General features: G+C 38.9%; 1 protein-coding gene across 1 annotated transcript in view; it reads left to right on the plus strand.

Moving 5' to 3' along the window:
* The window catches only part of ABLIM1 (actin binding LIM protein 1), a 129,627-nt gene that overhangs the window by 35,639 nt on the left and 80,201 nt on the right, over positions 1–13,787 (plus strand). The window contains exons 3-4 of the mRNA XM_008939934.1: positions 7,174–7,357; positions 9,253–9,362. Of these exons, the coding sequence (XP_008938182.1) occupies positions 7,174–7,357; positions 9,253–9,362 (294 nt within the window). The remainder of the gene's footprint in view (positions 1–7,173; positions 7,358–9,252; positions 9,363–13,787) is intronic.

Raw genomic sequence — 13,787 nt, forward strand, 5'->3', positions numbered from 1 at the left:
CTTTATCCATGGTAGAACGTCCCATGGAAGGGGATGAAGAAGAGTAAGTTGAGATTTTAAGGGTGAAAATGAAAGGTAAGTAGTTATTGCTGCTGAGATTAGTAAACAGATCAAGTGAGAAAGCAAAAAGGGGGGCACACTGTTACCTGTATGCACAGGGAGACCTAATGTGGGACAGCAAGAACACGTTGAAGGGCAGCAAAACAGTCTTCAAAAGAATTCCTAAGGACCCCTTGTTCCCTGCTGGAGAGGTGCAGTGGGTGGGGTGACTGTGGGCTTTGACAGTGGGACTCAAACTATGCCCATAGTTCTGTCTCACACTGTTGTCTCATCCTCTGACCCTTTCCTGCCTTTCTATTTGTTTTCAATAGTAATGTCCTATTTAATATGGACTTTTTTTTCCAAATATTTTTTTCCATTTTCATATACAGCAATGAATTGTTAATTTTTGCTTTAGATGTTGACAGGAAGAACATACCAAGCAATTAAATCCCAATCTGAAGTGGATCCTTGGTTTTCTCTTGCAGGTTTAATGCTATTAATGGCGATTGATTGACACTGATCTTGGTTTAGTTGTGTCTAAGGTCCCTTTCAGTGACCAAACATTTGACAGGAAATGAAATTAATTGCACTACTTGGCTGATGTTGATGAATGCTGACAGATGCCATGTCAGATTTTAGCAAGCTGCTGGATCCCTCTGAAAGCAGAGGGCCAGCAGGATGCTTTATAGGTGCTTGGTGAGTGGGCAGGGCATCCTTATGAGAACGTGGGAAGTTGCTTGGGTTTGTTGTCAATGTACCCTTCGTTTGCGTGGCTTGGATGAAGTTTGGTTTTGTTCTATTCTTACATCCTTGATTTGCTTATTTATAATCTTTTTAGAGAGCTCTCTCATCTAGATAGGTACAGCCAAGCTATCCCAGGCTAAACTTTGACATTTTTCCACTGATTGCATTTTCTTCAAGGTTCATTTCACACAGACCTGTAAAGGATTTTGATCTCCACCTAGCGCTTAGTTTAATGTGAAAGGTGTTTTAAATGGTTGAATGATTCCTGCCATTGTTTTCATCCTGGTGCACAAAACATTGATATTCCAGATGAGAAGCTGTCACATTGCTACATTATGTATGGCTGTTTTTTGCTTGCTATTGAGCTCAGGCACTAGCTATTGTTTGTTAGATTGCCAGAAAGACTGAAATGCATGTCAGGTGCAGACAGGAAAGTTTCTCTGTGCAGTATTGTTTCTGTCTCCAGTGTTAAGAAGAAAACCAAAGTAAGTTGACCTTGTAGGGCTAAAGGCAGTGTTAGGGCATTGATTGGGACATTGATTAAGTTAAAACTCAGCTCATCTGAAACTCGGTCATCGCTCGTGGTTTCGATTGAGTGAATGTTTGGATTAAATGCTTAGGGGTCCCACTCAAGCACACCACTGAGAATCACTTGCGTCATCATGACAGTGGAACTCAGTAGTCACTGTGGCAGGATGTTTGAAATGGAAGGTCAAGGATTTTTGGCCTGGCTGGAGGCTAAAGGATGCTTCTCATGGGGATTCCAGACCAGTTTAGAAGAGGGGACAAATGCAGTCTGATTTTTACTCAGGAGATACATTGCTAAACCTTTCTTCCAACTGGTGACTAGATAACAAAGCATATTTTAACATCACCTGTATTTGTTCCACGTGCATGAAGCTCTTTTGATTTCCTAGCATTGTTTTTGAAGTCAATCTGTAAAAAAGATTCCAGAAACACTGGGAATGCTGGATACAGTTCTAAATGCCTTGGCTCAAAATGCATCTCTCATGAGTGTATGGCCAAAGAAGTCCCTAGTGACAAGAGTGTGACAAACAGCTTTCAGGGTCTCTGTTACAGCTTTTTTAAAAGGCCGTATGCAGTTTCTCAGTGGTGCCTTGTCGTCTGTGTGCAATGGTGGTGCTGCAGTCTGGCTTCTGAGTTTTACTGTTCTCCTGTGGTCTCTTTGATGTACATTCATTCTTTAAATGACTTAAGGAACTGGCATTTATGCCATCAAGAAAACTGTTGACAAGAGGAATAAAACAAAGGCAGAGAAAGATTTAGTTTGCTGGGAATCTGGAAACTTTAAACTTTAATAAGAACATGAACCTTGCTTTCATCAATACAAGATTTGTTATGCTCTCTCTTAAGAAAAAAAAAAAATCCAGAGATTTTTCCTGTGTGTTTGTTTAGATGCAGATGATAAACTGAAACATTGCCAAATTCCTTTCTAACTTCAAACAAGAAATCCATTATCTCCTAAGAAATGTTGTATGACTATTTCCCTGCTTGAGAACAGCACCATTATTCTATGAAGCTTAGAAATACAAGAGAGAAATAAAGCCCCAACAGGAAATTGAATTTGCACCTTGTTTAATGAATGGTGACAAAGTAGATCATTAGGCTTTTCTTAATGAACAGTATTCACTTCTGTCAACCGAGACCCATGCTCACAGAGCCTGCTTGTGTGGTTTTATTTCTTCAGTGTTAAAACAATTTTTACTTAAGATCAGCATGGAGTTACTTTACTAAGGGCCTGGTTTTTCAACTCACACTGACAATAACCCTATGGAAATCCTACATAATGCTCAGTAGGATCAAATGATACTTCCATTCACTTTGAAAAAATCTGATCTCTTCATTTTCATTATGTCTATTAAAGCTTGGAGGTGACTCAGCTTGAGAACAGTCCTGGTCCCTTGGAGATCACAGGCACTTGGATTGCTCTTGAGTGGCTGTGTTTTGTCATGATAGCCCAGGCTTGCATACACAGACCCTGTAGCTTTGAGAGCTTGACAGCACTGACAGTATCTCTAATCTTTTTGTGCTCCAAGGATGCAAAGTAGTACCTGCACAGTACTGCAGGAGAGAAAAAGCTTTCAGGTTAGTGTTACCCATACAGTAGGAGGCAGATCTGTATCCCTTTCAACAAGAGAGGCAGGATTGTCTGCTTGGAATATGAAATTCTGTAATATACAGACTCTGAGAGAAAGACCGAGTTCCTCCAGGAGCTGATGAAGATAATAATTTTCATTTTTCATTTAAAGAAAGTTTTGGCACTGTGCTTGTGGTACCTCAGGGAATAGAAACGCTTCACAGTGTCTCCTGTCTCAGAAAAGAGGTTCTACTCATGTGAAATGGAATTGCTTCCATTGTATAGAGCAGGAGGGATCTTGGAAAAATGTTATTCTCCTATAGAACTATCTCCATCTCATGGATGTTTATAGGATACCTCTTGGTTTTTGACTTTTCAACCTGATTTGTGCATCGTTATTGATGCCACAAAGTAATTCTTTCATTTTTTTTTCCATTGGTATAGGAAAAAACCAAAAGAATATAATTTGGTGTTCCCTATGAAGTGCCATCCTTTTGGTGTTAATATATCTTTGAAAAGATATTTGTATCACAGCAATTGATTAGATTATACTATTGGTATTTGTTGTATGTGTTGGTCACAGCTGGTTTCCCTTCATTACCTCTACTGTTTGTGACATAAACCATGCTGGGCAGATGATCTTTCCTTTGGATCAAAACAGTCATAATTTGTCCATCATTTTGGTGGTATTTCTGCAGTGGTCTAAGTATGTGTGCTAAGGCAGTACGTTTAAGCTTGAAGGGATTTGTTGTCAGAACCATGACTTCGTCCTTTTTGCAACTGTGAAAGGAAATAAGCTGTTAAAATCTTTCCCTTGTTTGTACACCACATTGTACACCAAATGTGGGTACAGTCATGTTCATAATTTCTGATCTGATCTCTGACTCAGAGTGAAAGCAGCCAGCTGGAGCAGCGTTTTTCCAGCCACGGATGTTAACAGTGTGGGTGACCCTTGTTTCGTCCACGTAGCTTAAAGCTGTGATTAGTGATAGCAACACATGTGCTAAATTGACTGCAAAAATCCATTGTGATGTGGGGTTGCCAGGACTTGTCTTTAATTCTTGCAATTTGATGTGTGCTTCCTGCTGTGAGTATGCCCAAGATGAGGATTCTGCTGGTGGTTCACATCATAAGCAGTTCTTCTTGTGCCTGATTTTATGACTTGCCAGTATGGGAGAATTTAACTCATTCAGAGTTATTGACAAAAAGAATAAGAGATAGGGAGGAAAGGAGACTTCATAAAGAAGAGGGCAGTAGAGGGAGCTTCGTTTTAATAATAGCCATTACTGTCTCTGAAAGATTTGCCAAACAATTTTATCCCTCATTTTTTGTTGCTAAGCTTGAGTCCCTGTGGGCATGCAAAAGGGATAGAGCTGAATAATTGTGCTTGAATCCTTTCATTCAACTTTTGTTGAATTTGGTTTTTTTTTCAAGCAATGATCTGCCACAGACCTGCATACCATATGTTGAGGCTGGATTTTCAGAAGAAGCCGGAACAGAGACTGCATTGAAAGATTCTTTTGATCATCCTGCCTTATTAGACCCATTGCCTAGGCAGGTAAAGAGGCCCATAATGACTAAATGAGTTTTTCAAAAGAAAACTCACAGATAGAAGAGGGGACCATAGTAAGGAGCCAGAGTTCATCTATGCGGCTTCTGAGGCAGGTCCAGCAGCATGCTGAGTGCTCTCAACTTGAAGCTGGGATATATATATAAACTGGGATGTTAAAGCTACAAGCTAAATTACAAACTGTAATTTAAACAATCCCATAGACATGAGTACTCTATATCTCTTTATGAAATTTAGTAGCTTCTGAGGCATTGAGTATTGACCACTCCAGTTAGCACACTGTAGCCACAGTCTGAATACTGAAGTAAACCCTAACAACTTTAGCTATTAAAGTAGGTTTTGTAGGTGCTACATGATTTAATTGTAAGGATCCACCACAGGTAACTTAGAAAAGCAAACCTATTGTAAGTAGGCTTAGGTTTTGCCTCTGGAAACCTAAACAGAAAATTACTAGATGCTCCCCAACTCAGGAAGAGTCTAAGGTGATGTCATGTGGAGGTCACAGTATTTTCCACCTAATGGTTACATGATGTACCATTAGCTTGAAAATAATATTTTAAACAAAATGGAGATGAGTAGAAGAAAACTGAAGAATGAAGGAGAGTTTTCTCTGGAGGCACACCTGAAAACTACCTTGGAGCATTTTGCAGCGTTACAATAGAGCCTTAACAGCTCTCTGTAATTCTCCTAAGGCACTGATAACTGAGTTTTGGCTACTTGTGGATTTAATGCCACTATGAAATGTAATTTCTTTCCACATGGAATATTAACACTGTTCTCTGCAGAAATGTGAAACTAGAAGAATGCTAGTGCTGATACTGCTTTAATTTTAATTTTTGGGCATTCTCTTTGTTGTTATTCTGTTAATTATTGTTAAAGTAACAGTCATTAGACCTCCAGGGCTTGGCGACAGGCAAACAGGGAATTTGCAATCCCTGCCCCAAACACTTTGCAATTTTAATTTTCAAGGCAGGTAGTTAATAAGTATAAGGGGAGGTGGGGCGGGGGGGGGTGTGGGGGGTGGATGGGGAACAACAAATGCTGTGCACAATATCATGCTTGAAAGTTGTGGCAGAGAGATTAATAGAACTGAATTTCCTTGATAATCGTTCTGTATTTCATATATTAGTTTTTCAAGGTCTCTGTAATTGCAGGGACCTAGAATGCTGCTCATTTATTTTTCCTTAATAATCAGAATTTCTGATATTTTATATTTCAGATATTTGATCTGAATGTACTTGAGTGTTACGAAGGGTAGTTCCTCTTACTGAATTACACAGGCACAGCAATATAGAGAGGAGCAGTAGGAGTGGCTGAAACCAAAGTGCCTGGCAGCAGCAATGTATGTATTTGTTTTAGAAATCAGCTAGCAGCTCCTATTTATGCTTTCTCACTGAAGTGAATAAAGGAGACTGTTTAAAGCTCACATGAAGCAAGCAGTATTTTTTGTGCTACTGATGGATGTTAAATAGGTAGGCTCAAGTCCTTTGTCCGTCCCAAGCTAAAGCCAAAGTGTGAGATTCAGTCTCCCATCTCCCGTGGCTTGTTCTCTTCATAGGAATTGGGTGTTACAGGTTGGATTTCTTTCTGTCTCCTGTGTTGACTAGAAATGCTGATGTAGCACTATGAATATATTCTTAAAGCAAAACAGGCTTCTGGTTGGGATGTGTTTTGGTTTGGGTGAGGAAGCATTTAGCAGTGGAAAACCTGCCGAGTCACAGAAATCCTTGACTGGTCCTTCACCCTTTTACTGATACCATTCTTTTTCCCCATAAAGTTGCACATGGCCACAAGTTTATATTCAAATGTTAGAGTAGTTTATCTAATTCATGAAGTACAGGTAGTGTAGTATATAAAAGACTAACACCAGATCAATGCAGATCGGGCACAAGAAGATAATAGTAGTTCTTAAGACATTAATTTGCTCAGAATGCAGGGGGGGAATACTCTTCCTATTGGCTTTGTTCAGTGACCAATATACTGGTGTGTAGTTTGGCTGCATATATCAGGATGTGTATATAGTGGAGATGTGACTAGATTTTTCATGCTTGACTGTGTCTTCACTGCAGCTTTCTCCCAGTATTTGTCTAAATTAATACTGCAAAATCACCCAGAACATTTCAAAAATTGTACTTTAAAGCAAAAATGAAAAGTATTATTTCAGCAATGGTGAAGCAGCTCAGTGTTATCTGGTGGCTGGAGGAGTTAATCAAAATCATACAACATTTCTAAAATAATCATTGCTTCAGAAAGAATCAGTACCTTGAAAGCTTCTTAAAGCCCATAGTTACAGGAAGAATGTGTGTTAGTGTATAAAATAATAAAGTCTGTCATATTTATGGAGTCATGTAATTTGTGCTGCTCACCTCCAGTCTCAGAAGAGAAAGCAAGATGGCATTAATGGAAATAACTCTGATAGCACGATTAACTGGATGGTGTGAGGTAACTGAGGTCTTGGCAAGGACCAAGTACAGGAAACTTATGATTGTGTAGATTCCCTCTGAGGAAATTTCTCTGGCAAGCACTCTTATAGCCAGAGAATAACAACCATCTTCTGGGATGTCAAGGCATGTAGTGACAGGGGGAGAAGGCAAAAAATCTATTAGAAGGCAGCAAGACCATCAGGGTCATCACATTTGTTGGCAGCACAGACTCTTGCTGACATCCTTAGTAGGTATATTTTTCCAACCTATGTGTGTGATTTTTTTTTGTCTTCCAGTGTGTGGCTGTGACCTGGCACAAGGAGGCTTCTTCATTAAGAATGGAGAATATCTTTGCACCTTGGATTACCAGCGCATGTACGGTACCCGCTGCAACGGCTGCGGGGAGTTCGTGGAAGGCGAAGTGGTGACAGCTCTGGGAAAAACTTACCATCCAAGCTGCTTTGCCTGTACTGTTTGCAAGTAAGTCATCCCTTTCAACTAACATGGCATGGACCCAGTACAAGGAAGACAGGGAGAAAGGTATCACCATGAGACACAAGTCTCAAAACATGTTTCTCTTCAGGAAGCATTTGATTGGAAAAGATCTGCTGCAAGACTGGCTTTGAGGGTCTTCAAAATACTAGTCATTTATGTGGGGGATATAGCTTCCCTCTTACATACAGTTCCTTGTGCTCAGAAAGCTGCTCTCATGTCTGAATGAATGATCAGGCATGGATGTTGGGATAATGTTGGGACATGAGTGGAGTTCAGATGATGGGAGAAATGAGGTAAAGCAAAATTCAGGATGCTACGATAAAGAAGCCATTTGATCTATAAGAACAGTTAAACAGGTGAAAACGTACTGGAGACTCATTTTCACTTCCTGTGAGAATGTGTTCATCAGATAGAGATGAAGGTAGATTTCATAGAGAGGGAAGACCTAAAAGACAGGGCCTCTTTCTTCGTAGTCTTGGAGGGACACTGGTGGTCTCCAGAAGTCAGTATCTAACAGCCTGAATTACCTGACAGTCAAATTGCCTGAAACTTAATGCAGGAGGATGACATAAATAAGGACAAGAAGCTACATTCTGAGATAGTACCTTGTTGGAGATCCCATCATATAATGCATTTGAGTATTGGTGTGGCAGACTTGGCAGGTCCTACCCTAATCTTAGCTATCATAGATATCTCTGATGAGTACCTTAATTACTTTGTACTATAGCCTGGTACATTTTTCAGATCTTTTCTATTGAAAGGATTTTTTTCTTTTTTCTTGTGGATTTTAAATAGTGAGACTTTACTGCATGTTGGTAATCATATGATATGTATGTTCCATTTTTCTTTCCCTTATGCCATCATAATATGAATAAATATGTCATCAAATAAATATGTCATCTATTTTCTGTATATTGATTTACATTAATCATTTTATCTTGAATGAAGAGAAGATGAATCACTGGAATAGACTGGTGAAATGGTGATTTATTTATGGTCCACTTAGGAATGGCAGTGGAAAGGAAACTAGAACAATGCCTTAAACGTTTTGTTTGGTGGAAACCAGCAGATGTTCATTTGCTAGGCACAGGTTTGGAGTGAGGTGTGGTGTAGAGGTGTCTGTATTCAGCAGCTGAAGGGACTTACTGAAGATTTGGAGTTCCTGAACCTTCTCGTTTTGGTGAAATACTCATAGAAAATGTAGCTCACCCTCTCTTTTATACACCAAATAAGAGTGATGGTGATGTCAACTTCTGCCAAACACACATTCTTAACATTTTGTTTGGTTCAGCAAATAATCTCAAACCTCTGTAGCGCCTTCAGCCTTTACCTTTGCCCTGACAGCATCTGCACAGGGAGAGATTGCAGTGCTGGTTCTGTAATGGAGATACCTATTTTCAATCTCTAGGAGAAGAATGTGGAAAATTATTTTTTTTTTTTCCAAATTGCTACATCCACTGTAACATAGTAATATATTTAATTGCTGAATAAGGATGAAATTAATGTATTTATGAGTCACTTAGCTCCACATTCCTTCACTAGCCTCCAGACCGATTCCGATTTTTCCTTTGAGTTCTCTTCTGGACCATTTTCTTCTATCCACAACATCATGCTGAGACCATCATAAATGCAGCTGTTGTGTCTAAGCAGATTTCACTGTCGTCCAATCTTTAGATAAAGTATGTTTGATAACTTTTTAAAACCAAAATACAAGGCAAGTCTGACCTCTGCTCTGCATGCATCCACAGATTGGATTTCTTCCAGTGGTTGGCTTTGCCAAGGCCACATTGCAGAAACGAGCAGCAGATGAAGCTTAGGGAACAGAGGGAAATTTCTGGCACAGCCTTGGCTAAAATGCATTTTTCTCCGTGTCTCTCCAGGCGTCCATTTCCACCAGGCGACCGAGTTACCTTTAATGGAAGGGACTGTCTCTGTCAGATGTGTGCTCAGCCAATGTCCTCCAGTCCAAAAGAACTGTCAGCCTCAAGCAGTAAGTATGCCACCTTCTTTCTGAAGTCCCTCACTTTCCCAGGCTCAGCAGCATTTGGGTGAAACTAACTTAATGCAATCTTTGGGTATTTTTTCCCTTCACCTTTCAAAATGCAAACTATCGCTGGGAACCTTTTTTTTCTCTTTTCATTTTTTTTTCTTCACTTAAAGTATCTGACACTACAGGTGGGAAGAGACACTTCCACGTTTCAGTGTGAACAAAAGACTTTTTCCCCAAAGACTAGATTTTTTTCAAAGGGTTGATTTTTCTTTTATGGGCACTGAAAGAGTATCTAGCTGATGAAATCTAAGGTTTTAGAGCTGATAGATTCCATTTTTTTCATGTACAATTGCACAGGTTTAAGTATTCAAAAGAGGACAAAGTTAGAGGAAATTATTCTTCTACTGTGTAACATTTCAGTTTAATTAACTTATCCCTTAAAAGGAGTATCACCAGGATTATGCTTCCAGTAGACTGATACCACAGTGATAGTGTGATGAGAACCTCAAGAAGCCGTTATAAAAAAAGAGAAAAAGCAAGTTAAGGGGAAAGCAAGAGAATGAAGAAGGCTTTAGAGGGAAATTAGCTTGGTGTGCTGTTGGGTTTTAATGCTTTTAAAAGATAATTTGTAAATTACTGATTTTAATCTATGCCTCTGGTAGTTAATTTTTTTAATTGTTGGTGATTTCTGATTCTCTGACTGCTGGGTTGTACTCACCACTTTACTCTCTAATGATTTACCCAGTATAGTTTTGTAATTCAAAGTGGCTACAGATTTCCTTGTGACACTAGGTAGTTTTCCACTTGTGCTGGTTTCCCTCCAAGAGATGCCATGTATTTTGTATGGGGCACTTGGCTTTGAGATCCTAGGATTATAAAGTGCAATGTAAAGATAAATTTGGATAATGTTTGTGCTCAGTGGATGAGTCAAGCGAATCTCAGGTTATCTGATTTGCCTGAGAACATGTAATCAGACACTTAGCAAAATGGGAAATGAGAGACTTCTTTTGTTATCATCCCTCTGTGAAGTGATACTTTTCACTATAACTGTAGATCTGGAGCTGAAAATGCACAGGCTTAGTCAGTTAAGAAAGAATTTAGGAACCTGAAAAAGCCTCACAAGACTTAAAAACCAACTTAGAAATATATGAGGTACTTCAGGCACCCAGAGAATCCTTCTGAGACAAAGGCATGATGTGGAAATTGTATTTGAATTACCAATAGTTTGGGAAGTGTAATTGGCGAGGAACTGCAGAGCACTTCTTGAATGCACAAGAGGTGTTGAGAAAAGTACAGCTGGGAGCAGAGCAGCCACAGAGAGATCTCCCACACTCGTGCTGAGGTGGTGCCAGCAGTCTGTGCTGGTGGAACTCGAACCAGCAGTCCTTTAGCTCAGGGGTCATCTTTGAAATTCTGAAGAGACTACGTGTCTTTGAACACAGTTTAATGCACTCCCCTCTTCCTCAAACAGAGATTTTTTTTTTCCCCTAGGCATTCCACTTCACTATTTCCACACTAAAACACTTCAGTAATAAGAGTGATGTGTTATTTCTCTACCTGAGGTTGAGCCCTTTCTCTGTTGATTGCCTGTCTGAGTGCTAGTAAGGAAGCTTTAGTTATTTCTGATTACCTTTTTGCTGAAAGCTTGAATAATTTTAGTGATGTGGGTGGACTAATTAAGAAAATTGCATTTCATGTGCAAAGTGGGCTTTCTAGATGGATAGGAACAACCTCCCTGTCCAAAAGAAACTGAAGCGTTACAATCAACTAGAAGGAGTTTTCATTTGAAAAACTCATCTTTTAAAGTGAAGGTGGAGACTTCCAAATTCCTCTTCTGAGAAATAGATACTTGCATCCTATCTATGGGGAGATATCCAGTGATGATAAGGTTTGAAAAGAAGCACAGGGAACATCTTCCAACTCCTATTTCTTTGTAACAGTCTCTCCTGTGAGTTCAGAGCATTACAGTCCAGCCAGGATGTGGACCAGAGTTTCCCAAATGGCCAGAGTTCCATGTGCATACATAATCTTCGGTGCAGCTGCTCCCCGGCCACCAGTGTCCAAGTGGAGGTTTCACAATCCTGTGTTGTATGTTTGCCCTTGTCTCGTTTGCACATTATGTTCTGGTTCAAAGAATTAAAGTTCTCCCAGACAAATGCTTTCATGCCTATCAGTACAGCGTCGAGCAGAGCTGGATCCTGGCTCGCAACTGGGGATCTCAGCTCTATTGTGGTATAAGTAATAAGCTTAAGGCTTAATGAACTTGTGGGAGAAAGATATCTTTGTTAATTATTCAGTGCCCTTATCTCTTCAAATAAGATGCTTTCAGTAAAGCTCCCAGTAAACATCTGAAACTTCCAACAGGGATTCTGGTAGTGCTGATGTAAAGCAGAGCTGACAGCTTACCTGTCAAAGAACTGGTGGGCAGGAAAAAATGGGAATCATCTTTTGCCTCACTGCTCAGAAAGTGAGGACAAACTGAGGTTGGTTTTGAGCCAATAAAGCATCAGAATGGAGACGAAGCAAATTTACATTGCAGTCCTCCTTTAAAGACTTTCTAATTCATAATGCGATTTCATATTTGGGACATAACTGTCCTTTCATTAGCTGGAGACATAATGTGATTGTTGCCAGTATTCAATAATAATGTCTGAGCTGATTTATAGGCATCACAAATTTCTCCATTAGAAATAAGCTGAGTGGATAAAATGGAAGCAAAATTCCTTTTAATCATAGTTCTGTGAAAAGTCTACAGCTAGGATTTGTAACTGTTTAGCTATATTTGACTCAGTTGTCATTATTTTGTTCTTTATCCTTTCTTCCTGAGCTGTCTGAAAACTCCTTCAGTTCCATAAGGAAGACTTAAAAAGTGAAGGGGAAGAGTTGACTGGCTCCTCGTAAGCAATCTGCTTGTAGTGATTTTTGGCTTTAAAGGGTACTGAGCAATATACAACACGTGATTTTGAGCTCATCCTTAGAAAATACTCTGCAATTTCACACTGCACGTCAAAGCTACCTAGTATATAGATATTGTACAAGTACTGGCCACGGATGTGGATGAGCTTTGTGTGTAAGACACTGAGCCCAGTTTTGCCTTAGGGGATGCACACACACACAACATCCATAAACCTCAGTGAATACCCCAGGGAACTTGGATGGGCTCAACAACGTTGGTGAACATGCATTTTTAAAATGTAATTTTTTTTAAATCCTATGTATAAGTTTGAACCTTAAGGGTTTAGTATTTTTTGTGTGCTATAATACAAAGATTTTCTCATTCCATAATTCCTGGCTAATCTGCTAAAGATACAGAAACACTCACATATCTCTGTGGCATTCAAGCCTGCATACCTATGTTTAGGTACTGGAGATTTCGTTGAGGATTGAGGGGGACTTGACAGAAGGGGCTTATGGAGCCCTGTACCCCTTTTTTTATTATTTACCATAGAATAAAGACATACTGCAGACATAATTGTGGATTGATTTCAAACACTGTCATTTAAATCACTGATTTTAATCATGGTTTACTTACAAACTCAGGAAACCTTGATTGGAATAACTGATTGTAACCTTGTTTTACATTTAGATTTTTAATTATAAAAGGCTAATGGATAAACATGAGAATACTGTGATCTGAACACACTTACTTAAACTAGTACAGCTCTGTATAAATTCATCGTATTCTTTAACATCTATACATTTCCCTAATGACTGTGTTTGCTCATGATTTATGTCAAGCTCTATTTGAATGGAAATGGAAATGGAAATGTCAGTGGAATGTATCAAATAGCATTGTGGACTTTTTTTTTAATTTCAGAAACTATGTGACATATTTTAGACACATTATGAAAGGAAATGCATTAAAATATATTATAATTTTGGAACTGCTGATTTGCCAAGTATCTGTAGCTTATAAAACTCTTTACTTGGGGTCACCATGTCCTTAAAACTTTTAGAAGTGGCAGATCTTACCATACCTGATCTTGTTCATAGGAAAAGGAAAGCAAGTTTCTTCTTTGTGTTTTCAGATCACATTTGGATTATTAACTTGGTTTTAATTAAAATTTAAAACTCATTTTAAATTTAGTCCTTTATTTTGAATCACCAGTATTTATTTCTCCTTATTTTAATCTAAATTTGAATGTAATAACCTTTCAGGGCAACAACATTTATGGCTTAATATATTGAGCATACAGTGGATCCAAAATTTTACCTGCTCTCCTTTTTAACAATAAGATAAGCAAATCAACATGCATGAAATGATACAAAATTCACATAAATTATGCAAACCCAAGCACAGTTCCTTTCTGGCAAAAGCCATTAGATTATGCCTAAGCATACACAGCTCTTCCCTTGATAAATTTTTCCAGTGATTCTGGCCCATTTTTATGATTACTTCAAGAAGATGATTTTTTTTTTATGAAT

The sequence above is a fragment of the Merops nubicus genome, unplaced genomic scaffold, assembly GCF_000691845.1.
Source record: "Merops nubicus isolate BGI_N331 unplaced genomic scaffold, ASM69184v1 scaffold4105, whole genome shotgun sequence".
Taxonomy (NCBI): domain Eukaryota; kingdom Metazoa; phylum Chordata; class Aves; order Coraciiformes; family Meropidae; genus Merops; species Merops nubicus.